The sequence below is a fragment of the Populus alba genome, chromosome 7 (assembly GCF_005239225.2).
Source record: "Populus alba chromosome 7, ASM523922v2, whole genome shotgun sequence".
In the NCBI taxonomy this organism is placed as follows: domain Eukaryota; kingdom Viridiplantae; phylum Streptophyta; class Magnoliopsida; order Malpighiales; family Salicaceae; genus Populus; species Populus alba.
Window position 1 is genome coordinate 3,750,541 of NC_133290.1, and position 27,392 is coordinate 3,777,932.

Below are 27,392 nucleotides of genomic sequence, written 5' to 3' on the forward strand. Positions count from 1 at the left end.
TCACTTGCTATAAATTGGAGAGAACATATCCCATTACAAATTCCATTCATGAGAGATTTTAGTTTCCCAACAGTACACATTGTTGTCAATTCCTTTCAAACGATCCTTTATTTAAAATATCTACTATCCTATTGATAGAAACATTTCATTTAAAAAGAGAAAGATGGAAAAAAATTTCATTTATAATAATAAAAACAATAAAAAATTAATAATAAATGAGTTGACGTTGATACTCCAAATTAAGACTAAAGAGAAGGTGTTTCATGGAGAGGAGGAGAAATGCGTTTTATTTTAAAAACTAATAATACTTGTGTAGAGTCTGTAGACTATATTTGACCCACTAAAAAAAAATTAGAACAATAAAAAGCAAATAACAATTTGTATTTAATTACTTACAAATACAAGCTGACTATACCACAAAATAAAATGTATTTGGTAATATAAAAATCATAGTTTTAAGACTCGATCTGGTGGCTGGCCCGGTCCAAGTCTCGGGTTCCGGGTTTTGACCAGGTTGGTCAGGTCAATTTTTTTTTAAAAAATCAAAACGATATCGTTCTAGTAAAAAAAAATAAAAGCCAATAGGTTTGTGGTCGGGTCATGACCGGGTCTTGCTGGATCAACCGGGTCGTTGGGTCAGCCGGTTATACCGGGTTTTTCCTTCATTTATTTTTTCTTCAACCCGGCCCGGTTCTAACCCCGAATCGGCCGACCAAGTTTCAAAACTATGATAAAAATCATGTCTTTAAAACCATTTAAAAAAATTAATCTTAATTGATTCATAGATCCAAGATATAAATTAAAAAAATAATTTCATAAAACATGCTAAATATTTTTAAAATACATGTAAACCCAATAGTGAGTTTTTTCAAGTTTTATAAGTAACCATTTAGCATTAAAAATACGATTTTATGAAAAAATAATTATTTTTATATTATTTTATATATTAATTTTAAAAATTAAAAAAGTATTAATTTTATATATTTTTAAATAAAAATTATTTTAAAGAACAAAACCCAATAGTGAGTTTTTCAAGTAACCATTAGCATTATAAATACAATTTTATGAAAAATAATTGTTTTTATATTATTTTAATATATTAATTTTAAAAATTAAAAAATATTAATTTTATATATTTTCAAAATAAAAATTACTTTAAATGACAAATACTTTTCCTATCTCAACAACTCTCGTATCTATCTTAATCCTTTTTTATTTATATTCATGGCTGAAAATATTATATTTATACCAATTTCTCCCCCCCTCTCTCTCTCTCTCTCTATATATATATATTATATATATATATATATATATATATATATATATATATATAAATTTAGGCTTTCTAAACCTAACACTGTTAATTCTCTTCTCTGCCATCCCGCTCTGTCCTCTCCGGCGGTTTGCTCCTGTAGCTGCCATCCTGCTCTTTCCCCTCCGGCGGCTTGCTCTTGCCTCCACCATTCAGGTAAGCATATGCGTTGTCTGTAAATTAACCCCACAGTGCATATTCTAGTGCCATAGATCTCTTCACCGTGCCTAGCTAACCCAAGACCAGATATTTTAGGATTTTAGATCCCCATTATTGTCCACGTAGAACCTACCGAAATGTAGTTTGAACTCAAAATTCCATATGCATATGCCTGCATGAATTAAAATTCCAGAAATACAACAACTACGCTGAAATTTTGAAATATCCCAATTTAGCTTTTTTTACATCTCTTGGCAAAGCTAATGTTTTGCTTGATAAAAATGATGAACTGATTGGGCAAAAGACTCTGCAAGGAATTGTTAAAACTGGTTGGGTCTGCATAATACGGTATGTTGAAGAGAGAACTGAACAAAAGGATACAAATTTTAAAAATAAAAAAATATATTTTAAATATATTTTCAAATAAAAAAATAAGTTTTATCACAATCTTAAACACGTAATTAAAACAAAGTTAATCCTTTAAATATTCGTGCTACTAAAGATATAGCGACAGTTTAGTACAGTGATTGAATCACTATTTTGTCATTTTTTGTTTTTTTTTTATTTCAAATTAAATTTTTTTTAATGTATTTTGAATTTTAATATCAAAAATAAATTTTTTAAAAAAACATATATTATTTTAATACAATTTCAATCAAAAAATCATTTTAAAAATCAATATTTACTATTGTTTCAAACACCCCTGAAATGATAGTTAGTTTTCCATTTATATATATATATAGTTATTCTCATTCTATATATCTTTTAATGATCAATTTAAGTATTCTTTTTAATGTGTTTGTTTATGTAATTTTTTATAATTAGTGATTATATTTCTTTTGAGTAAGAAACTAATTATACAATAATTTTAGTAATTTTAAAATGTTTGTTTGGGCCATCAAGTTATAAATTTCTATCTAGACATAAAACATAATGCCAAAATTTTTTTATTTGCTTTATATAACTAGTCAAATAATTGCTTGTCAGCTGTTATGTGCCTAAAAAGGTGGAAACTATAATGATTATTGAGACTACGGTGACCTTTTATTTTGTTATTTGTAATATAAAATTCGTGTTATTTTTTTTAGATGTGAAGTTGGGCATTTCTAAATTAACATAGATGTTTGATAAAAAAAAAAAAAAACCTAATAATATTTACAAACTCAAAACCTTAACCGTACTTGTAGCCTACAGTTTAGCGTTGTTTGGAATTATATTCTAGATATTATTCTATAAAAAAATATTTTGAAATTTATTCAGTAAATTTACTAAAAAAAGTTTACATCAATTTATTTTGAAATTATTACATATTTTTTATTTTTTTCGATTTAAGTATTCTATTTTATATTTTTGCTGAGTGCTTGAACTTTTAGATTTTTCATACTAGCTCGAGTACTTTTATTAAATACTTTCTAATACCCCATTGATGTAAACATTTCATTTAAAAAGATAATCAGACTTGAAATTACGAGGCCTCGATAATATAAAATAAATAAATAAATGAAAAAAAATCTCATTTATAAAAAAAATAAATAAAAAATAAGTTGTTTTTAGCGGTACTAATTAGAGTTTAAAAGAAGGTGTTTCATAGAAAGGGGAGGAAGGGGAAAAAACAAGTGCCTAGAAATTTGACCTCTTGAAATAAAATTTAAAAAATTAAAACAATAAAAAGTAAATAACAATTTATTCATATTAAAAAATATATAAATATAAGACAACTGAGTCAAAGAAAAAAACTGGATTAATAACATTTTGTATTTAATTATTTACAAATACAAGCTCACTATACCACAAAATAAATCTATTTTTCTAAATGTTTATAAGAAGTGTGTTTTTAAAATAACTTTTAAAAAATTAATTTTATTTGACACATAAATTGATCCACAATATAGATTAAGAAAATAATTTCTTAAAAAACATGTTAAATATTTTTAAAATACATGTAAATTCAATAGCGAGTATTAAAAATTATAGTTTTTAATTACATTCTAAATGGTGTTCTATAAATTTTTTTTTCCTTTTTATATCATTTTTGTATCCTTATTTTGTCATGCTATTTTTTTTTAAATAATTATTAACAGACTTCTAAACCCATTTAAATCCTGTATTTCTAATCCTGTATTTATCTTAGTTGAAAATATTATATTTCTAAAACCTAACTCCTTCTTCTTTCTCCGGCGGCTTGCTCCTGTAGCTGCCATCCTGCTCTTTCCCCTCCGGCGGCTTGCTCTTGCTCCTGTAGCTGCCATCCTGCTCTTTCCCCTCCGGCGGCTTGCTCTTGCCTCCACCATTCAGGTAAGCATCTGCGTTGTCTGTAAATTAACCCCACAGTGCATATTCTAGTGCCATAGATCTCTTCACCGTGCCTAGCTAACCCAAGACCAGATATTTTAGGATTTTAGATCCCCATTACTGTCCACGTAAAAACAACTACCGTAATGTATAAGTTTGAACTCAAAACTCCATATGCATATGTTTGCATCCATTCAAATTTCAGATATAGAACAACGACGCTGAAATTTTGAAATATCCCAATTTATCTTTTTTTTACATCTCTTGGCAAAGCTAATGTTTTGTTTAAAAAAAATGGATGAACCTGATTGGGTAAAAGACTCTGCAAAGAATGGTTAAAACTGGTTGGGTCTAAATAATACAGTATGTCGAAGAGAGAGCAGAACAAAAAAGATAGAAAAACTGAGACTTGAATGGGGATCAGAAGGAGCCCTAGACGTTTTTTTGGTACTTTTATGGTTCGGTTGGGTTGGCGCTCTTAGTAACTATAATTGATATCAACTGTTGGCGGGGTTCTTGACTTAGGATAATTTATGGTCTCCTTTATTCTTTTTTGTTGATCACTATGTTTATGTGATTCATTTTCTTTGTAAACTTGCTAATTTGTGAAGAATTTTACAAATTTAATATGATTTTAAATTAATCAAGAAGGAATCTTGATCCTCTACTCTGTTTCCTCTTTTTTGACAATTTTTTTCCTGCTTCTGTTGGCTGTTGCATGTCAAGGAAAAAACATAATCTGTGGGTTTATATGGTTTCTTTTCTTGTAAAAATCTGAAGTTTTATTGTAAATATGATTGCTAAGGTAGGTATTAAGGGGGTTTGTCACATTTGGAATTAAATTAGTATCGTTAATTAGGCATGCTGATTTGATGAAATCATACTTTTGTTTTGAATTTTGTAAAATTAAATCTTTTATCTTAATTGAAATTAATCTCCATTGAAAAACCAGAATCAATTTATTTTCTTAAGCTTAAAGAATTTTGAAATATCCCAATTTAGCTTTTTTTACATCTCTTGGCAAAGCTAATGCTTTGCTTGATAAAAATGATGAACTGATTGGGAAAAGACTCTGCAAGGAATGGTTAAAACTGGTTGGGTCTGCATAATACGGTATGTTGAAGAGAGAACTGAACAAAAGGATAAAAAATCTAAAAATAATAAAAAAATATTTTTAATATATTTTCAAATAAAAAAATAATTTTTATCACAATTTTAAACACTCACTTAAAACAGGGTTAATCCTTTAAATATTCGTGCTACTAAAGATATAGCGACAGTTTAGTACAGTGATTGAACCCTAGTAAAATGATAAAATTTATAAATTTGAGATATCAAACTTTTGCATTTCTTATCACTTGCCATGTATTTCTTTTTAAAAATCCATGTTTAAAATTGGATTTGTTTAAATAAACAGGGCGAATGAATTTTTAAAGGATTAGTTTCAAACCTATACATTTATTTTTATTGAATTTCAAATTTATAAATTTTGCTGAAATACAAAATTATCTAACTCTTGATAGAGCACTGATCAAATAACTAATTACTTCTAAAATAATATAAAATTTATTGATAATTACAAACTAAACCATAGCTAAAAATATTTCGATTGTATAATTTAAAAAAATATATAAAAAAATAAATATATCCAAATAATAATGAAAATGAAACTATTTTAGTCCAAACTATAATATCAAAGCATTAGATAATGAATTTTATCATTTTGATCCTTAAAGAAATTTTCATACAAGCCTTTTCGTTCATGTTCTGGATATTTTCATATCTTTTTTTTTCAAATTGACACTATTTTAGTCCATAAATGTGCATACTATACCCATTCACTATTCTTTAATAATTTTTTTCTTTAAATCTACATCATTTTAGTGTATAAAATATACACATTAAACTTAAACTATTAAAAAAAACTATGAAAGGATTCAATTGAGGAATGGAGGAAATTTCAGAGCTTAATTAATAAAATTTACAAGTTTGAGATATCATTGAAAATAAGTACATCACTTTGGGATTAACATTTTTGGAGTTGTGATACAACTTGTTTTTAATTAAAATTTAATTTTTAATTTTTATATTTTTGAATCATTTTTATGTGTTGATATAAAAAATAAAATTAAAAAAAATATTATTTTAATATATTTTTAAGTTAAAAATACATTAATAAACAATTTCTAACTTACTCTTAAACACCTTTTAAATTGAGATTTTCTCTTCCGAATTTATAAGCCGAATTGGCACTGAAGTCAATCAACCTACCAAGTCAAAGGTACAGCCTTAATTAGCCTTACATCTAACACCTTCAATAAACCCTGCTGCACCCAATAATATCCTGCAATTAGGGTTTTAGGGTATAAATATAATATAAAAAAGCAACGCTTGAAACAGAGCATCCAGCATAAAACCCACAAGCAATTTCTTTCACTCATTAACATATAATCAACAAGGTACTTATTAATTAATCAACTTCCATTCTCATATGATTTTTCCCTGAATTCAAAATTTGTTCTTTTATATTATTTATTCTGTTGTGTGTTGATAAGAAAAGGAAAACAAATTTGAGCTTTGAAGAGGAACAATGATAGCAGCAGTTTCGTGGGTACCCAAAGGGGTTGCAAAGTCTGTACCAAGTGTAGCAGACCCACCTTCAAAAGAGGAAATTGAAGAGCTGATCAAAGCTAGTGATTTAGAGAGAAGGTAAGCTACTATTTTCTCCCTTTTTCTTTCAAAAAAGTTTACTTCTTTTTGTGTTTCAATGGCTATTAGTTGTTGAACGTACGGTTTTTTTACTATACGGTTTGTTGGCTGATTCACTTTTTGTGTATTTTCAATGCTGTTAATAATTGAATGGGAGGACTAGGCTTGATGGAGCATTGTAATGTTGATTATTTAAGTGCTAAAATAGCTGAGTTTTAAATCAGGAGGTGTTGATTTTATAGTAAAAGTGTGATTGGGTTTGAGTTTTTGAGACCCATTTGATGAAAAAACAAAATTTAAATCTCTGTTACGAAGGGTTAATGGATATATGGGTTATGTGAACTTGGTGGAGTTTTGGTATCGTATTGGGTTGTATCAGTATTCAAGTTATGCAAATTGATATTTGGTTGTACATGTTTTTGTGTGATGAAACTATCAATCTCTGGTTCTGGATTTTGTGATTATTGCTTTTATTTTATGAACCCGAGTTTAACATGACTGTTGTGTCAACCATCGTGTTCTAGTTATACTGTCAAATTTCTGGGTTGTTGATTACTGTGATTGTTTTTTATGTTCTTGGTTTGTCCAGTGGAGAAGATAGTGGCAGCGAGGAAGATGACCAGGAAATGGATGTTGATGCTGCCAAGCAGACCGGTGAAGTAAGCCAAGCATTAGCTGTAGCAAATGCACTTGGCAGAAGTTCCAAAGTTAACAAGTCAGAGACCAAATTTGATGACATAGCAGATGGTCTGCAGGAACTTGATATGGACAACTACGATGATGAGGAGGATGGTACATATGCATTTACAAAGAATCCATTTTTATTTTTCCTTTTCTTTTATGTACTTTTTTTTATCTGATACATTTTGTAGAAAATAAGAGGGTCATTGGTCGCCATGCTGGTTTAGTTTGGGAGGTTAGGATGGATTGTTTAAATATCGATCTCTCTTGATAAGAGCATTCTTGAATATTTGAATCATTGAGGGAATTATTAAACCGGTGAATAACAATCACTTGCATAAATACTTTTTCAGCTCTTTTTTACCCTTTTGATTCACATCATTTTCTGGTCACATGCCTTGAATTTAATTCACATTGGATGTGCAACTAAAGATGCATCTGGTCATGCAGGTATTGAGCTGTTCAGCACAGGACTCGGGGACCTTTACTACCCAAGTAATAGCATGGACCCGTACATCAAGGATGAAGATGTAAGTTTGACTACTTTGTTATGCTGTAGCTGGCTTCTCTTGGTATTTGGTTACTTATTTTTGCACTGACTCTTTTAGGATGATGATTCTGAAGATCTTGAAGACATGGCTATCAAACCAAAGGATGCAGTCATTGTTTGCGCATGCAACAAGGATGAATTTAGTAACCTCGAGGCATGCAATTGTTAGTTGGGAAGCTCTGCAATTCTCTCTCTCTCTCCTGACACGAAGCGCCAATTGTGCATGCAGGTTTGGATATTGGATGAAACAAGTGATGGTGATTCAAACATATACGTTCACCATGAGGTTCCCCTTTCAGCATTTCCCCTTTGCACAGCATGGCTTGATTGTCCACTTAAAGGGGGAGAAAAAGGTATGATAGCTTATACCTTGTTTTTCTTGCAGATTCCAGCTTCTCCAGTATATTCCCATTTTCTAGGCTCACCTCCATTTTTTGAGACATCTGGTTTTAGAGTAGCAATGAAATTAAAAAGTGGTGCATGAGGGTTGGATTTCTCGCAGAAACTTATACCTTACTACCTCTTTTGAGATTTGTGTTTTTGCAGGGAATTTTATAGCTGTTGGGTCAATGGAACCTGCCATTGAAATATGGGACCTTGACATTGTATGTGGAACATCACATAAAATTACAAATACATTGACTTTTTTAGGCAGAGATTTTTTTAGAATCTCTTACATTTTTTCTGATGTTCTCAGATTGATGAAGTGCAACCAGCTGTGGTATTAGGTGGCATTGAAGAGAAAAAGAAGAAGAAGAAAGGGAAAAAGGTGTATTCTAGAGTTCCTTTAATGTTCTTTGCACCTTTTATTGTTTATGTGTTCAAAAGGCGGCTATGAATGAGGAGAAGGAATGAAGTTAAAACTTTGTTGTTCATTGGCATTGGCATCCATTTAAGGTTACATCTTTGTGTGATTGAGATCCATGAATTTTCTTCACAATTTTCTGCTCAAGCGGGTATGAATGTTGAAGCGGAGTTCATGGGTTTTTCTTCATGCTTATCTTATCTTAGGGAGATTCAGAAATAAGGTAGCTTCGGAAAAGCATTGACACCTTTATAGTGGTGTCTATAATTGGCAGGTTTTAAGATATGCCTGCTGCATGTGTGAACCAGCCCTGGCAAAGGAAAAAATATTCCTGTTTTCTTTTTTTCACCTTCTTTTAAAAAAAAAAATATACATCAATATGCTGGATGGCCTGCACCTTGCTAGGTCCTCCACTCACATCTTTTATCATTAGAATCCAACCTGAAACATCTTGGAACTGGGCAACTTAATGGTGGTTCTTGTACCTTGCTTTTGCATTTTGTTTCTATGATTGATGACTACAGTATCATGGATAACTGTTATGGGGTTGTTTTGATTTGCGTTGTTCCTTTATGTTACAAGTCCTCCTTGAGCAGTATCATCATTTCAAAACATGGGCATAATGTGATATGGCTTGAGACAGTATATTTTTTATTCTTGTTTTTTCTCACTAGTCCTGCAACTTCTTTTGTCAGGTGTCAATTAAATACAAAGAAGGCAGTCACACTGATTCTGTCCTTGGTCTTGCTTGGAACAAGCATTTCAGGTCTGGGGATTCTCATATGATCTAGTTCTGCTCTATCCGCTAACATTGATGGATTGCTCCGATAGCTAATAAGTACTGAAATAAATACAGGAACATCCTTGCCAGTGCTAGTGCCGACAAACAAGTTAAAATTTGGGATGTGGTTGCTGGAAAATGTGACATTACCATGGAGCATCATACAGACAAGGCAAGAATATAGCCTCACATTATTCTTTCATATAATTTGGACAGTGAACCAAGCCAGATTCATTTGTTACGTGGGTATGCATTCATTGGGATATTACAACTGTTCATGCATCGGTGCTGACCTATCAGTGTCCTCAACCCAAGGACTACCAGGCACATTGTATGCACATGTATGCTGCAAGACATGCTGTTGAACCATTCAAAGATCAACGTGCTAGTGATTGAATAACTTGTCAATATTCCTTTGTCATAAAGCTAAACACTTGTTAAGGAAATTCTAATAATGAAAAAGAAAACAAATGAAAGTTGAGTTCCTTCTTTTTATCCAACTGTCATACAATGTGCCAGTTGCCTGTCTTCATAGAACAATTTAGTCTTCCAAGATTTGTTGGAATTATAAGAGCAGGGTTTTTGGAATATTTTCAGCTCTAAGTCATAGCGGTTGTTTGTGCTAGCCAATGTAATGAACACCCTTTACTATGCTGTGTCTTATGGTTTCTATTTAAATTTACTGGATGCAAAAATTATGGGTACTTGTGTTATTAGCTTATTGATATGGGTTACATTCTTCTTTTCATACAAATGCTGACAGGTTCAAGCAGTTGCATGGAATCATCATGAGCCACAAGTTCTTCTCAGTGGATCTTTTGATCGTTCAGTAGTCATGGTAATACAGCGCTTGCTTAGTCTGATGTCTATATATTTGGATTGTCACTATACCTCACAGTGCAAGGCTTTTCTTTCTAAGATCACTGCCATGTGAAAGTTTTCTTTAATTAGTCATGGTAATTAAGAGCTTTCTTAGTCTTGATGTCATTACGCTTTTGCTTTGCAGAAGGATGGAAGGTTGCCTTCAGATCCTGGTTTCAAGTGGTCGGTCACAGCTGACGTTGAAAGCTTGGCCTGGGATCCGCATGATAAGCATTTATTTGTGGTGTGTGCTTCATCCTTCTATTTATGGTTTTCCTATACCTGTTTTTGAGTTCCTTCTATTTCTTCTTGACAAAGAAACAGAGGGGAACATTGTTTCTATGTTTTTAATACATGATAGGTGTATATAGTGTTTTATTTGCGAGGCACTAAAATATCGTCTAAAATGCTGAGATATCCTTGTAGGTGAGTCTTGAAGATGGTACAGTTCAAGGTTTTGACATCCGTGCTGCCAAGTCTGGATCAGCTTCTGACCTTAAGCCAAGTTTTACCCTCCATGCACATGACAAAGCTGTTTGCACAATCTCTTATAATCCTTTAGCACCTAATGTACTATCTTCATTTTCATATTTTAATCCTCAGTTCTAGTTAGATGTTTAGATTATCAACTTCACTAAACTTTCCTTGCCATGTTTGACAGCTTCTTGCTACTGGATCAACAGATAAAATGGTAAAGTCATTGACCGCTTTTTTTTTTTTTTTGGTCCTCCAGAGCAGAAGTTTTCGATGGTTCATATAATTCCATTTTCTGCTGAATATTTCTACAGGTAAAGCTCTGGGATCTGTCCAACAACCAACCCTCATGTTTAGTATCCAAGAATCCTAAAGCAGTATGTGATCATAACTTTCCTCAGATCTCACGCTATAAAAAAAGTTTAAACATGTTTTTAGATGTTAGCATGAGTCATCACACTGTTCTGAATGTTTTCAGGGAGCTATCTTTTCTGTTTCCTTCTCAGAGGACAACCCTTTTCTGCTCGCTATTGGAGGCTCCAAGGGGACATTGGAAGTGAGTTTAAAAACCCTATCTTATAGTTATTGGAGCGCGTATCTATGAGAAAGTTTGTATAATTTATCCTAATTTATGTCACTGAAATCTCGCAGCTATGGGATACATTGTCTGAGGCCGAGGTTGCTAGAAGATTTGGAACCACAGCAAGCTGAAATCACCGGTGGCTTCAATGATCAAGAATGTAAAAGGGCTATGTTCCTCGTAAAATTTGCGAGCTACAGCAAAGCCACATGGGCCTTTTTATGAGCTAAGATTGATTTGGAAGGTGAAAGACATCAGTCCTCACATGGCAAACATGTGTATTTAAGTAGACTGTAGAGAGAGCTGGTGTATTTATACGAGAATGAGTGGCGTCTGCTTGGGCAGTAGTGGTAGTCTCATACCTTTTTCAATTTTGTGAGGTGGCAGATGAGGTTTGGTTTCCTGTTTATTTATTTATTTTGCTCTTCTGGAATTATGATATGTAATTGTAATGAAGAGTGAAGACCAAGGTTAATTATGATATTTTGCTCTTCACGCGTGAGTGAGAATCTTAAGAAATGAAAAGCAAAACAAAATCTAGATTCGATAGAAAATCACTCATAAACAGTAGCATCTTCCCGCACTGTTTCCGCCGAACTTAAAATACTGCATCTGCTTAGACCATCGTGTCTAGAGAGGAAGATTCTCGAGCATTTCGTCTTCTTCTCGTGATTGAAGTGTGAATGAATTGACCGTAAGAGGTCAACATTGCTTTTCCTTGTGTTTAATTGTCGTTTTCCTCGGTGTCTTTTCTCCCTTGTTCTTTTCCAAGCATGTTCCATGTGGTTTCTCCGAACATGGCAACATATGATTCCCTTTAAAATATATTATCAGTCTCTCCCGCACCTTGTCCCTCTACTAGAGTCACAGTAGAAAACAAGAAGCCAAGAAAAAGAATCACCTATCTTATGACACGTATTCAAACCAAGAAAATCTCGCTCTCCATTGATTACCCTGGACACTTCCACTCAATAATTGTTGTTCTTGATTTGGTTACAAGTTCCCTTGCTCTCTTCTTTTCATCAAGTGATCGGTCTTCTATCTTTCTTTGCTTGCTCTTCACAATCGAAAATGGCGTCTCTCTTGAAGGAGTTGCCCTCCATGACTACAATTCTCTCTGTGTACGCATCCCTATCTGGTTTATCCATGCTTATCCGCACCATCTTGAATGAAATGATTCCAAGGGGTATGCGTGACTACATAGCTACTAAGTTCTCAGATTTCTTTGCCGCCTACTTCTCCTCAGAGTTCACCTTCATCATTGAAGACCGATGGCAAGCTGTGGAGAATGAAACCTTTCGAGCTGTTGAGGTCTATCTTCCAACCAAAATCGGCCCTTCCACCAAAAGCCTTCTTTTAGGCACCAGCGACACGAACAACATCACTGCCCCACCTAAACCAGGGATTCCTATTGATGCTAAAGTAATCGATGTTTTTCAAGGTATGCAGTTTGAATGGAAACTCTGTGAGAAAGAAGCGAAAAAGTACTCCTATCGCCAGAAAAGATACTTCCAGTTGAATTGCAAAAAGAACTACAGAGAACATGTGGTGCAAAGCTACTTGCCACACATTAGCAATACTGCAGCTTCAATCTTGAACAAGAGGGAGACTCTCAACATCTATACTTATGATAACGAAGATTCTATGTGGGAATCTACAGTGTTTAAGCATCCAGCTACTTTTGAGACTCTCGCAATGGACCCTGACCTGAAGAAGTTCATAACTGAAGATCTTGACTTGTTTGTGCAGAGAAAGGAATACTTTCGGAGTGTTGGTAGAGCTTGGAAAAGAGGGTACCTTCTTCATGGTCCACCAGGGACTGGAAAATCCACCCTCGTTGCTGCCATTGCAAACTATCTAAGATTCAACATCTATGATCTCCAGCTCCAAGCTGTAAGAAATGACTCTCAACTCAGGACGATACTCACCTCCACAACCAATCGTTCAATTCTTCTTATTGAGGACATTGATTGCAGTACAAAATATTCACGTTCCCGCAATCAAACTAGGAATCCAAAGAAAGATGGTGAGGAAGATGATGACGATGATGATGATCAACTTGATAAGAAGATTTCTTTTGATCCTGGGGTAAGTGAGTTTTGAAAGAATTTATCTCCCAAGTTTATCTTATTAGGAATTAACTTAATTATAACCCTTTACTAATTAGACTTCACAAGTAACTTTATGCCAAAAATGATTAATCAGATTAGATGAAATTAACTAGAATATATCTGGAAAAAAGATTCATTAATCACATTGATGCCATATTGCCTCCAAGTTTTCCATTTCCATATTGACTAAACCATATTTCTCTTTAAATCTTCTCACAGGTGACCTTATCTGGTTTACTGAACTTCATTGATGGACTATGGTCAAGCTGTGGGGATGAAAGAATAATCATTTTCACCACAAACTACAAAGAGAAGCTGGACCCAGCATTGTTGCGCCCAGGACGAATGGATGTTCATATTTACATGGGACGTTGTACTCCTGCAGCTTTCAAGAAGCTTGCCTCTACATATCTTGGGATTAAAGAGCATGTCCTTTTCAAATGCATTGAAGATCTCATTCAGAGTAGATTTATTACCCCAGCAGAAGTTGCACAGCATCTTATGAAATGTGACAATCCTCAGGTTGCACTTCAAAGTCTAATTGAGTTTATAAATATGAAGGAGACTACTGAAATGATGGATAATGGGGCTAAAAAGGAGGATGAAGAAGAGGTCATAAAAGAAGAGGTTGTGAAGTGTAGAACTGGAAGCATGAAACAGGATGTGAAACAATCCAAGATTCTGACAACATCCATTTACTTGACCTAGCAAGATGGATTGTTGGCTTCTATCAAGTAATGTCTTAGTACCTACTGGTTGGATTTTCCTTTTGTGGGATAGCTCTTGTTGCATTGTGAAATGAGTTCTGTGAAAAAAGGGTTTTTAACATAGCAATAAAACCCGGCCTGTTTTATAATCTAGTCTAAGATTTGGTTACGGGTCAACTAAGTTTAATAACTATTGTTTTTAATCTTAAATTTAATAAAATAATTCAGTTGATTAATATACTAGCATTTTCTCTGGTAAATTTTAATTTACCCTCTAAAGTTTGGATAGTTTCTCAATTTCACTTCTAGATTTTTGCATGTATAATTTCCACCCTGAACTTTCTTTAATGTGGACTCCGTCCATTAAGCAAAGCTAGTGGTGATTTCACATTGTTTATGTTACAATTGACCCTTGAAGTTGTAAGAAAATTCAATCAAGCACCCATTCCTCAAACATACTAACATTCTTGTTTTTTGAATTAGGTTTATACTTTCTTTCCCTTTTCCTTTCAATCCATCTCCATTTATTCAGCTAACAAAACTGATGATGTGACTTTCTTTATATTCTCAATGGACCCTTTGGAGTTTTTTAAAATATGGTAAAATATGTTAATCAATAAAGAATGTGGAGCTGTGTGCATTGCTATCATTACAAAGTGTTTTTCAAACTTGAGAAACCCTTGGTGTACTAGAAAAATACTATAAATTTTATTTTCTATAATAAGAAATTTATTTCATAAAAAAAACATAAAAAATAAAAAAAATCTAAATTAAAAGTGAAAAAAACATAAATCAACTAGGAAAATATAAATGCTTATCAACATTAACTAGCAAATTTTTAACCTCATTTAATAATTAGATTAGAAATTATGTTCATTATTGTAAATATAATTTAATAATCTGATTGATTGAAAGTTATGTTTATTATTTTTAATAATATGATCGAAAGGTATATTCTTGTAAATCTGCATTTGACCAAAATCTCCTGCATCAATTTCCTGAGAAGAGGCCAAGTAATTGTCTCCCAACGTTTATTACTTTCCCTTTTCTTTCTGGTTTCCTTGTAGACAAACTATCTCTTGGAAATCCATTAGTTAGACTTCATGAATAATCGGGTCTGCAATAGTGCTGTTATTTTCCTTTCGAGCATTGGACTGCCCGACTTGCTTATATAACAAGTACTGTTCTTAATTGATAGCTTGGTAAAATCCATAATTCTCGTCCCAAAGTATTTAAAATCAAATCTTGTTTTCTTCCAATAGGGGAGAGGATTAGGAATGCGAAGGCTAGAATCTACTTGTATTAGTGTCTAACCCCCAAATAAGAACCAAAAATATGAATAACTTGATAACAATTACTACTTCTGTAGTTTTTATACATCCATCATCCGAATTTTGAATCATTTACATCTTCTCTTTTTTTAAAAAAAAATTCCCTGAAACACCGTAGGTAACACTATTAGGCTTGTTGAACTGCATCGATGACATGTTGTCAAGCTTTGGGGAAGAAAGAATCAACATCTTCACAACCAACTACAGAGATAGACTAGACCCAGCATTGCTTGCATTGACATATCTAGGAATTGAAGACCATGGATTTTTCAAGTGCATTGAAGATCTAATACAGAGGATATCAGTTACCCCAGCAGAGTATCACAGCAACTTAAGAAATGTAACAAAACGCAAGGTGCTATTGAAAGTCTCATCGAGTTTCTGAATATGGAGGAAGAATCAGCAGAGGAGGATAATGACACAGATGATGAAATGATTTTCTTCTTGAATCAAGCAGGACCATTTCCTGCCTGCCTTTTTAAATACAAATTGCATTCTAATTTTCCAGTTGAATTCGCTTGAATTCCTAACTCCTAGCTTCCAAAAATGAGATCATATTACCTTGGCATGGACGAAAAGGATAAACCCTGAAGGAAAGTGCACGATGGCGGAAATTTAACTTTAGCAGATGCTATGGTTTCAATTAACTCTTTTATTAGATGCGCCAACATGAAAACTTCATCTGCTTGATTTTTTGTCACCCAATCTTCCAACACCCTGCACAAATCTCAATCTTTAACTACAACTTGAAGAAAAGGAACAGATGTTTTCTAAGTGAATCATTAACAGAAAAGAAAGTGCGACATGATTAGCACCTTCCTCACTCTTTTAAGGCGATATTTTCACTGCCAGGGTAGGGACCTCTACCAGACTGGCCACCATAGTAGTGATGGGGGTGGACATTAGAATACAAATAAGTTAGGTGGAAAAATTATTAACATTTTTGGAAAAGAAACTTCCACTCATGTCAACTTTTTTTTCTTCTTATTTGTGTGCGTGCGCACTTTGGGGTGTATAATCCAACACATATTCAAGACTCTAGCAGGAGTCTTATCGAGATTTGGTTGTTTATTTTGAATCACCGCCATCAAGAATACAGGCATGCATTCTTCGGTTACTAGAAAAGACTGTCAAGCAAACAACCAAAGATATTAATTAGGAGACCAACCTCAGTTGAGATTCTGTATTGCTGCTACAATCTGAAAACAGAACCTTGATAACAGGGTGTAGATCTAACTTCAAAACTGAATCTGTATTGCTCTTTGTGTCCAAACAATCACCACTACAGCACCATGAATTTGGATTTACAAGTACAATCTGAAGCATGGGAGATTTTGTTCTCAAATCCCTGACCACGGTCCTGAATGATAATTCATCTTTTGCACTTTCCACTAGCTGACTTGTGAACATTCTCTCCAGAGTATATTTCCTGTTCATGATGATCAATTTAATTTTTTTTGTGAAGCTCAAGGCTGCTATATCCCATATATAAACCTTTAGATTCACAACATAATTTTTTGTGATTTCTAATTAGCTAGCAATACACAAGTGAAGGAAATGAAAATGGTGGAAAAATATTAAGAAAGTACAGCAAACATGTACCTGAAAAGGTCAGCTGGTCCACCAACTGGCAGAGAAGTGGAAATGTAGCATTTAAAAAGTCTAACTCCATCATCTACATGCATGTCCCCATTTGCACAAGGATAAGCACCAATAAGAGATGAGCACTGTGGGCAAACAAATTGCTTCCATTCAATACCAGTAGATAGATTATAGGATCTAGCAATGAAAGCATCTCCAAGAAAGCCATTGAGGAAAGATCTCTGATTTATCCTGAGTTCCATAGCTTTTGTGGTTTTCTGGTCTTCCAAAGAAGGCCCGCACACATCATGGATGCCACCTTCATCAGTATAATCTTGAGTATGATGTACTGAATCACAACAACCTGGTCCTGGCGCCACTTTTTCTGAGAGATCTGATGCTGGTAGTGCAGACAAGAATACACTACTATTAGTTTTTTCCTCTGCAACTTTAAATTTGACATTCTCACCATGGTTTTCCAATTTGGAACATGAAGACCCTGATTTTCCATTAACACCATGGGTCACTCCACATTGACTGTCACACCTTGTAACTCTTCCAGATTCTGTTTCAAAATCTCGCATAGCTTCTTCAATTAAACCTTCATCGCCAGACTCCTGTTTAGGCTTGCACGTTTGGATTTTATATTTTTCAGAAAATTTACATCCAGCAAGATCATCACTGCAAAGTGTAACAGCTGTAGAATTCAACATGCACACACCCATTGGAAATGCATATGCATGTGCATACCTATTCACCAACTTCTCACTGGCACCTCCAAATGAACAACAGCAACCTCCAAACCAGTTGTCAGCCATCTCTGGCCAATTAACCGATGGCATTTCCACAAATTGCCTACGTATGAATAGAAATTCTGAGGAAAGCTAAGACTAAACAGAAAATTATTAAAGTGATGCCATAAACCTAAGTGCAAATTAACAACTCAAAGCAGCCTATATAAAATCTCACGTTTCTACAGCCTACATATCCCAATTTTCATTTGGTAAACCTATAAATGGTATAGTGAGGTATTGAAAACTTATGGATGAATTCCAATAAATCAACCATACTCATAAAATATGCATATTCGAGCAAAATCAAAAGGAATTAACTAGAACGAGCAATCAACAATCTTACTTTAAAGGACTTCTAGTCAGTCTATTTGCGCAACTTCTGCAATAAAAATGAACTCCTTCCATTGAGGATAAGCTCTTTAAATCTGAACCAAACAATTAAAACACATCAGAATAAAAAACCAAGTCCAGCACGACTAATGCACAGCTCTAAATCATAACACAGACAATCACATTAAGCCAAAATCAATAATTATAAGTTAAAACCTTTCACCTGTTCTCTTCAATCAAAATTATAACTTTAACTGAACTTTTAAATCAAGCCCAACAGAATACTTAACCCAAACAACTCGAAAAAAAAATATTGTAAATTACCAGAATCCATAATGAGTGGCTTTAACAAATCCAAATCCTCGTTCCTCTCACTTTCATCACTCAAATTCAACAAATCAAAGGTAGAAACTAAAGGGTGATCAACAGGAAGAAGCAAAACAAGCTTAACTTCAATATGATCATCAGAAGCTTTAGCATTTACTGGAGATTCAGGGTCAATTAAAACCCTAGGAATCGGAACCCTAATTGAAACTTCACTGGTTTCTTCATTCTCAGTGAAGGTAACTAAAAGGTGGGATTTTGCGAGGTATAATTGAGCTTGAAGGTGGTGAACTGAAGGTTTTGATTGTGAATTGAAGAGAAATAGCTTTAGATTTGGTGATTGGGATTGGGTTTCCCATGTGAATCTCCATTTTTTAGGGTTTTAGAGAGTGTGTTTGCTTAAAATTAAACGGAGAGTTTTAAGGGGCACTATAAATACAAAAAAAACGCTTTATTTTTCTTAACTCGAGCGTAGCGACAGACTCCAGCCGTCCTCCTCCTTGCTCCCAAGCCGCCTCACACGGTCTTCATCTTCATCTTCATCTACAGAGAAGAAAATTTATGAATCCCTAAAAATCTCTTTCTCTATTAACAGCTCACGGCCTAACGCTGAGATGGCTTCCTCTTCCTCTTCATCAACAACGACAGTGCTCTCCTGGTAACAACTCACGCCTCACGGCTTCCTCTTCCCAACCATCAACGGCTCACGGCTTCCTCTTCATCAAAAGCGGCAGCGCTCTTCAATCTTCAGACTGTTCATTCTTCATCAGCAACGGTCTTTGTTTTTTCCATCATCATCGGCTTCTTCTACAGTCTACACTCCACACCGTAAGTTCCATTTATAAGTCATTTTGTTTGGTTGCTGAGAAAGTTTTGGAAAAAAATGTCACCTTTTTATTGTTATATGCTGATTAGTTGAACTAAATTTAATTAATTTCTTGATAATTATTGTGCTTAATATCGGTTTGGTTTGCTAATGATTTAGAGGTGATGAAAGTTTAGATTTTGATAGACCAGAAGTAGACTGTGATAAGAAAAAATGTATGTAACATGCAATTATTCAAATCGGGAAGAAATTTGGAGGATTTTGTGGTTTTTTTTTTATTATTATTTTCTGTTGATTTTGTGGGAAGAAATCGAAAAGAAATTTTGATAGATCAGGGGGCTATGTTTAACTTGATGGTTATGCTCTGTGAATAAGCTGTGATTGATGGAAGGATTTCAAAACGGCTCCTGTTTGTTTGATAGAGGTTAAAAAATGTTTTGAAATCCTGGAATGAAAATACGGTTCTAGAGTGAAATCACTGGTCCAAATTGATAGTAGTGTTTGTTTTACTTTTTTGTTGATTTGCCCATGTGATTGATTGATATATTGGCATTGATTTTCCGTGCAGCTTTTGAATATTTGTTTTTGGAAAATATGGTTTTAGAGGAGAATTACTAGTTGAACATGGATAGTAGGCTATTTTTGTTGATTTTCCGCTGTGATTGATTATTTTCATTGACTATGGGATGCAGCTATTGAATTGTTATTGGCTGATTGATCAATAATCATGCTAAAGGTTGTTGAGACACAGTCCATGTTACTTCAACTTCTACTGGTGTTTTTTTTTTTTGGTTACCCAACATTGTGAAGATCAATTGCATCCTGTGATTAATATTTTTTTTGTATTCTGTGGATTCTGGGAATATGGATAAAGTTAGCGTAGGAATGATTAATTTACCAATTTATTTTAATTATAATGTCTAGGTTATTTTTGGATAAGGTTCTGTTGATGAATAGCGAGTTTTTTCTATCAAATTTTGTAAGGTTCCTGATTTGTGATATGTGTTCTTTTCTGGGTTAATGAAGCTGGTAATGAAGATATCTTAAAGAGATCTAGAGTTCTGTATTAAAGTGAGAAAAAGAGAAGAAATCACATGCAAAGAAGTTGTCTTCAAGTTTTTTAGATATTAACAATAATCATTGCCATGTATTTCTGGATCAGTTTTTAAAAATCCATGTTTAAAATTGGATTTGTTTAAATAAACAGGGTGAATTAATTTTCAAAGGATTAATTTCAAACCTATACATTTATTTTTATTGAATTCCAAATTTATAAATTTATTTTTATTGAATTCCAAGTTTCGGGTTTCCAGTATCTCAAATTTATAAATTTTTGCTTTGAAGAGGAATAATGATAGCAGCAGTTTCGTGGGTACCCAAAGGGGTTGCAAAGTCTCTACCAAGTGTAGCAGACCCACCTTCAAAAGAGGAAATTGAAGAGCTGATCAAAGCTAGTGAGAGAAGGTAAGCTACTATTTTCTCCCTTTTTCTTTCAAAAAAGTTTACTTCTTTTTGTGTTTCAATGGCTATTAGTTGTTGAACGTACAATATTTTTGCTATACTGTTTGTTGGCTGATTCACTTTTTGTGTATTTTCAATGCTGTTAATAATTGAATGGGAGAACTAGGCTTAATGGAGCATTGTAATGTTGATTATCTGAGTACTAAAATAGCAGAGTTTTAAATCAGGAGGTTAATTTGGAGGTGTTGATTTTATAGTAAAGTGTGATTGGGTTTGAGTTTTTGAGACCCCTTTGATGAAAAAACAAAATTTAAATCTCTGTTACGAAGGGTTAATGGATATATGGGTTATGTGAACTTGGTGGAGTTTTGGTATCGTATTGGGTTGTATCAGTCTTCTTCAAGTTATGCAAATTGAGATTTGGTTGTACATGTTTTTGTGTGATGAAAATATCAATCTCTGGTTCTGGATTTTGTGATTATTGCTTTTATTTTATGAACCCGAGTTTAACATGACTGTTGTGTCAACCATCGTGTTCTAGTTATACTGTCAAATTTCTGGGTTGTTTATTAGTGTGATTGTTTTTTATGTTCTTGGTTTGTCCAGTGGAGAAGATAGTGGCAGCGAGGAAGATGACCAGGAAATGGATGTTGATGCTGCCAAGCAGACCGGTGAAGTAAGCCAAGCATTAGCTGTAGCAAATGCACTTGGCAGAAGTTCCAAAGTTAACAAGTCTGAGACCAAATTTGATGACATAGCAGATGGTCTGCAGGAACTTGATATGGACAACTACGATGATGAGGAGGATGGTACATATGCATACAAAGAATCCATTTTTCTTTTTCCTTTTCTTTTATGTACTTTTTTTTATTTGATACATTTTGTAGAAAATAAGAGGGTCATTGGTCGCCGTGCTGGTTTAGTTTGGGAGGTTAGGATGGATTGTTTAAATACTGATTTCTCTTGATAAAAGCATTCTTGAATGTTTGAATCATTGAGGGAATTATTAAACCAGTGAATAACAATCACTTGCACAAATGCTTTTTCAGCTCTTTTTTACCCTTTTGATTCACATCATTTTCTGGTCACATGCCTTGAATTTAATTCACAATGGATGTGCAACTAAAGATGCATCTGGTCATGCAGGTATTGAGCTGTTCAGCACAGGACTCGGGGACCTTTACTACCCAAGTAATAGCATGGACCCGTACATCAAGGATGAAGATGTAAGTTTGACTACTTTGTTATGCTGTAGCTGGCTTCTCTTGGTATTTGGTTACTTATTTTTGCACTGACTCTTGTAGGATGATGATTCTGAAGATCTTGAAGACATGGCTATCAAACCAAAGGATGCAGTCATTGTTTGCGCATGCAACAAGGATGAATTTAGTAACCTCGAGGCATGCAATTGTTAGTTGGGAAGCTCTGCAATTCTCTCTCTCTCTCTCTATCTCCTGACACGAAGCGCCAATTGTGCATGCAGGTTTGGATATTGGATGAAACAAGTGATGGTGATTCAAACATATACGTTCACCATGAGGTTCCCCTTTCAGCATTTCCCCTTTGCACAGCATGGCTTGATTGTCCACTTAAAGGGGGAGAAAAAGGTATGATAGCTTATACCTTGTTTTTCTTGCAGATTCCAGCTTCTCCAGTATATTCCCATTTTCTAGGCTCACCTCCATTTTTTGAGACATCTGGTTTTAGAGTAGCAATGAAATTAAAAAGTGGTGCATGAGGGTTGGATTTCTCGCAGAAGCTTATGCCTTACTACCTCTTTTGAGATTTGTGTTTTTGCAGGGAATTTTATAGCTGTTGGGTCAATGGAACCTGCCATTGAAATATGGGACCTTGACATTGTATGTGGAACATCACATAAAATTACAAATACATTGACTTTTTTAGGCAGAGATTTTTTTAGAATCTCTTACATTTTTTCTGATGTTCTCAGATTGATGAAGTGCAACCAGCTGTGGTATTAGGTGGCATTGAAGAGAAAAAGAAGAAGAAAAAAGGGAAAAAGGTGTATTCTAGAGTTCCTTTAATGTTCTTTGCACCTTTTATTGTTTATGTGTTCAAAAGGCGGCTATGAATGAGGAGAAGGAATGAAGTTAAAACTTTGTTGTTCATTGGCATTGGCATCCATTTAAGGTTACATCTTTGTGTGATTGAGATCCATGAATTTTCTTCACAATTTTCTGCTCAAGCGGGCATGAATGTTGAAGCGGAGTTCATGGGTTTTTCTTCATGCTTATCTTATCTTAGGGAGATTCAGAAATAAGGTAGCTTCGGAAAAGCATTGACACCTTTATAGTGGTGTCTATAATTGGCAGGTTTTAAGATATGCCTGCTGCATGTGTGAACCAGCCCTGGCAAAGGAAAAAATATTCCTGTTTTCTTTTTTTCACCTTCTTTTTAAAAAAAAAATATACATCAATATGCTGGATGGCCTGCACCTTGCTAGGTCCTCCACTCACATCTTTTATCATTAGAATCCAACCTGAAACATCTTGGAACTGGGCAACTTAATGGTGGTTCTTGTACCTTGCTTTTGCATTTTGTTTCTATGATTGATGACTACAGTATCATGGATAACTGTTATGGGGTTGTTTTGATTTGCGCTGTTCCTTTATGTTACAAGTCCTCCTTGAGCAGTATCATCATTTCAAAACATGGGCATAATGTGATATGGCTTGAGACAGTATATTTTTTATTCTTGTTTTTTCTCACTAGTCCTGCAACTTCTTTTGTCAGGTGTCAATTAAATACAAAGAAGGCAGTCACACTGATTCTGTCCTTGGTCTTGCTTGGAACAAGCATTTCAGGTCTGGGGAATCTCATACGATCTAGTTCTGCTCTATCCGCTAACATTGATGGATTGCTCCGATAGCTAATAAGTACTGAAATAAATACAGGAACATCCTTGCCAGTGCTAGTGCCGACAAACAAGTCAAAATTTGGGATGTGGTTGCTGGAAAATGTGACATTACCATGGAGCATCATACAGACAAGGCAAGAATATAGCCTCACATTATTCTTTCATATAATTTGGACAGTGAACCAAGCCAGATTCATTTGTTACGTGGGTATGCATTCATTGGGATATTACAACTGTTCATGCATCGGTGCTGACCTATCAGTGTCCTCAACCCAAGGACTACCAGGCACATTGGATGCACATGTATGCTGCAAGACATGCTGTTGAACCATTCAAAGATCAACGTGCTAGTGATTGAATAACTTGTCAATATTCCTTTGTCATAAAGCTAAACACTTGTTAAGGAAATTCTAATAATGAAAAAGAAAACAAATGAAAGTTAAGTTCCTTCGTTTTATCCAACTGTCATACAATGTGCCAGTTGCCTGTCTTCATAGAACAATTTAGTCTTCCAAGATTTGTTGGAATTATAAGAGCAGGGTTTTTGGAATATTTTCAGCTCTAAGTCATAGCAGTTTGTGCTAGCCAATGTAATGAACACCCTTTACTATGCTGTGTCTTATGGTTCTATTTAAATTTACTGGATGCAAAAATTATGGGTACTTGTGTTATTAACTTATTGATATGGGTTACATTCTTCTTTTCATACAAATGCTGACAGGTTCAAGCAGTTGCATGGAATCATCATGAGCCACAAGTTCTTCTCAGTGGATCTTTTGATCGTTCTGTAGTCATGGTAATACAGCGCTTGCTTAGTCTGATGTCTATAGATTTGGATTGTCACTATAACTCACAGTGCAAGGCTTCTGTTTCTCAGATCACTGGCATGTGAAAGTTTTCTTTCAGTAGTCATGGTAATTAAGAGCTTTCTTAGTCTTGATGTCATTACCCTTATGCTTTGCAGAAGGATGGAAGGTTACCTTCAGATCCTGGTTTCAAGTGGTCGGTCACAGCTGACGTTGAAAGCTTGGCCTGGGATCCACATGATAAGCATTTATTTGTGGTGTGTGCTTCATCCTTATATTTATGGTTTTCCTATACCTGTTTTTGAGTTCCTTCTATTTCTTCTTGACAAAGAAACAGAGGGGAACATTGTTTCTATGTTTTTAATACATGATAGGTGTATATAGTGTTTTATTTGCGAGGCACTGAAATATCTTCTAAAATGCTGAGATATCCTTGTAGGTGAGTCTTGAAGATGGTACAGTTCAAGGTTTTGACATCCGTGCTGCCAAGTCTGGATCAGCTTCTGACCTTAAGCCAAGTTTTACCCTCCATGCACATGACAAAGCTGTTTGCACAATCTCTTATAATCCTTTAGCACCTAATGTACTATCTTCATTTTCATATTTTAATCCTCAGTTCTAGTTAGATGTTTAGATTATCAACTTCACTAAACTTTCCTTACCATGTTTGACAGCTTCTTGCTACTGGATCAACAGATAAAATGGTAAAGTCATGACGCTTTTTTTTTTTATTTTGGTCCTCCAGAGCAGAAGTTTTCGATGGTTCATATAATTCCATTTTCTGCTGAATATTTCTACAGGTAAAACTCTGGGATCTGTCCAACAACCAACCCTCATGTTTAGTAACCAAGAATCCTAAAGCAGTATGTGACCATAACTTTCCTCAAATCTCACGCTATAAAAAAAGTTTAAACATGTTTTTAGATGGTAGCATGAGTCATCACACTGTTCTGAATGTTTTCAGGGAGCTATCTTTTCTGTTTCCTTCTCAGAGGACAACCCTTTTCTGCTCGCTATTGGAGGCTCCAAGGGGACATTGGAAGTGAGTTTAAAAACCCTATCTTATAGTTATTGGAGCGCGTATCTATGAGGAAGTTTGTATAATTTATCCTAATTTATGTCACTGAAATCTCGCAGCTATGGGATACATTGTCCGAGGCCGAGGTTGCTAGAAGATTTGGAACCACAGCAAGCTGAAATCACCGCTGGCTTGTTAAAGAATTATAAATTTATACATTGTCCGAGGCCGAGCAATTTATTTTAATTATAAATTTTTTTTATATAGTTAAAGAATTTATTTCTAGTTGTTTTGGAACAATTGGAAGATTTGCTAGAAGAAATATAGGGTTTTGTATCTATTGCGAAAAATTCCCCACTAGTTTTTTATAGGAGTCTGGGCAGAAATTTTTTTTTTTTGTTGGAGGGATATCATCATATAATTATCTATGATTGTTTATGCCTCTAGCATAATATAAAATTATCCATGGTTTAATATAATTTTTAATTATTCATCCTGAATCCTTTTATGAATGGTTTGGAATATAATTTTTAATTATTCATCCTGAATCCTTTTATGAATGGTTTGGAATAAAGAAAGAAATAATGTCGTATTCTATTATGAATTTAGTTGGTATCATCTTTTAATATTATCATTCTTATAAGAGAAAATAAATAGAAAAATGCTTTAGTTGTGCAAAACATAAAGTTTAATATAACAAAATTAATAAACTATATTAATTGCCAAATCATAATTGAAATTCTTTTAGTTGAAGTGTAAGAATAATTAAAGCCATCACACTAATAGTTATTGATCATAATAAATTTGTAAAAAATGATCTCTTATTTGATGATTAAGCTAATCTTTGAACTGTGTGGTCAAAATAAATGTTTATGGGGATTGTTCTAGATTTTGGTGAGACAAGTTTTATGAAATGTAATACAATGAAAGGATAGGTGTTTGATTGAGACTTTTTTAAAATTTCAAGGGACCAATTTAGATATAAATCATGTCAAGTCATTAGTTTTGTTAGTTTAAGGAGTAAAATAGACAGAAAGACGGATTCCACTTTGAAGAAAACCACATAAACTGAAGTTTAGGAGAGATATTCAGTTTATTTTTTTTATCTTAAAAGTGTTTTTTTTTTAATCTTTTTTATTTTTTTCTTTACTTCAAGTTAATTTTTTGAGGTATTTTCAAATCGTTTTGATATACTGATATCAAAAATAATTTTTTTTTTAAAAAAAAATTATATTAATATATTCCCGAGTAAAAACTATTTTACAAAATATTCATTATCATACTCCTAAATACTTATTTAAAAATGTAATTGTATCATCGGTGCAACCGTGTTCCCAAATATAGCTTGAATAACCTCATAAGTTAAAATTTGTACACTTTTCTTAAACTTTTTGGATTAAGTAAGAGAAAATCATTGAGAAATGTTTTTAGGTGCAAGATGTTAGATTGCACAAGAACATTGAGAGAAAAAAAAGGATAGTGAATTAGGGTTTGAACTGAAAGAACCAATATTGCTTCTCTAAATAATAAAAGAATGAGGACTATCTTATGGGTTACGGCACAAACCTCTTCCATGAAAGAAACTTTTTAGCTTGAAAAAAAAGAAGCTAATATTATAATATGATACGATATATTGTTTTTCAATCTCTTTTAGTTATGACTACTATACCAGTGTGGAGCTGTTTGCATTGCTACCATTACAAAGTGTTTTTCAAACTTGAGAAACCCTTGGTGTATTCAACTCTAGAAAAATACTCTAAATTTTATTTTTTATAATAAAAAATCCATATTTCATAAAAAAAAAAATAATGAAAGAATTTTAAACTAAGAGTAAAAAAAAAAAACATAAATTAACTAGGAAAATATAAAGACTCTTTAACATTAACTTTTGGATCTAATTTGAATGTTTTATCAACCTGATTTCAAGTGGTTATAATTAAATTTCATGGTAAATTTTTAATATGATCTGACAATCAGATTAGAAATGTTTATTATTATAAGACTAATCTAATAATTGGATT

At 33.6% G+C, this 27,392-nt stretch overlaps 4 protein-coding genes across 6 annotated transcripts; 3 read left to right on the forward strand and 1 right to left on the reverse strand.

The window, feature by feature from the left end:
- Positions 1–1,314: 1,314 nt before the first annotated feature.
- Positions 1,315–11,706, forward strand: LOC118063080 (uncharacterized). Of its 3 annotated transcripts, none has more exons than XM_035076991.2 (18): positions 1,315–1,468; positions 3,666–3,766; positions 6,319–6,472; positions 7,062–7,264; positions 7,604–7,683; positions 7,762–7,857; positions 7,933–8,056; positions 8,250–8,308; positions 8,401–8,472; positions 9,204–9,274; positions 9,365–9,461; positions 10,053–10,127; positions 10,296–10,394; positions 10,577–10,720; positions 10,812–10,841; positions 10,939–11,001; positions 11,103–11,180; positions 11,276–11,706. In XM_035076991.2, the coding sequence occupies exons 3-18, from the start codon at positions 6,354–6,356 to the stop codon at positions 11,333–11,335; spliced, it is 1,470 nt and encodes a 489-aa protein (XP_034932882.1). In that variant the 5' UTR covers positions 1,315–1,468; positions 3,666–3,766; positions 6,319–6,353; the 3' UTR covers positions 11,336–11,706. The 3 variants fall into 3 exon arrangements, with proteins under 3 accessions (XP_034932882.1, XP_034932883.1, XP_034932886.1); XM_035076992.2 differs by having other exon boundaries at positions 6,324–6,472; XM_035076995.2 differs by lacking the exons at positions 1,315–1,468; positions 3,666–3,766 and adding an exon at positions 5,929–6,222 and having other exon boundaries at positions 6,324–6,472.
- A 154-nt stretch (positions 11,707–11,860) lies between these two features.
- On the forward strand, positions 11,861–14,258 carry LOC118063079 (AAA-ATPase At1g43910). Its single transcript, XM_035076990.2, has 2 exons — positions 11,861–13,292; positions 13,535–14,258. Exons 1-2 carry the CDS (start codon positions 12,276–12,278, stop codon positions 14,021–14,023), a joined length of 1,506 nt encoding a protein of 501 aa, XP_034932881.1. The 5' UTR covers positions 11,861–12,275; the 3' UTR covers positions 14,024–14,258.
- Positions 14,259–15,293: 1,035 nt separating this feature from the next.
- Positions 15,294–18,764, reverse strand: LOC140954184 (uncharacterized; the record flags this gene model as incomplete). Its single annotated transcript, XM_073410527.1, has 5 exons — positions 15,294–16,070; positions 16,522–16,782; positions 16,956–17,789; positions 18,072–18,153; positions 18,383–18,764. Coding segments are annotated over 5 exons (1,719 nt in total), but the record flags the coding sequence as incomplete, so codon positions are not given.
- Positions 18,765–18,850: 86 nt separating this feature from the next.
- Positions 18,851–25,815, forward strand: LOC118063078 (uncharacterized). Its single transcript, XM_035076989.2, has 17 exons — positions 18,851–19,210; positions 20,553–20,672; positions 21,276–21,478; positions 21,816–21,895; positions 21,974–22,069; positions 22,153–22,276; positions 22,470–22,528; positions 22,621–22,692; positions 23,424–23,494; positions 23,585–23,681; positions 24,269–24,343; positions 24,512–24,610; positions 24,793–24,936; positions 25,028–25,057; positions 25,154–25,216; positions 25,318–25,395; positions 25,491–25,815. Exons 2-17 carry the CDS (start codon positions 20,560–20,562, stop codon positions 25,548–25,550), a joined length of 1,464 nt encoding a protein of 487 aa, XP_034932880.1. The 5' UTR covers positions 18,851–19,210; positions 20,553–20,559; the 3' UTR covers positions 25,551–25,815.
- The last annotated feature ends 1,577 nt before the right edge of the window (positions 25,816–27,392 follow it).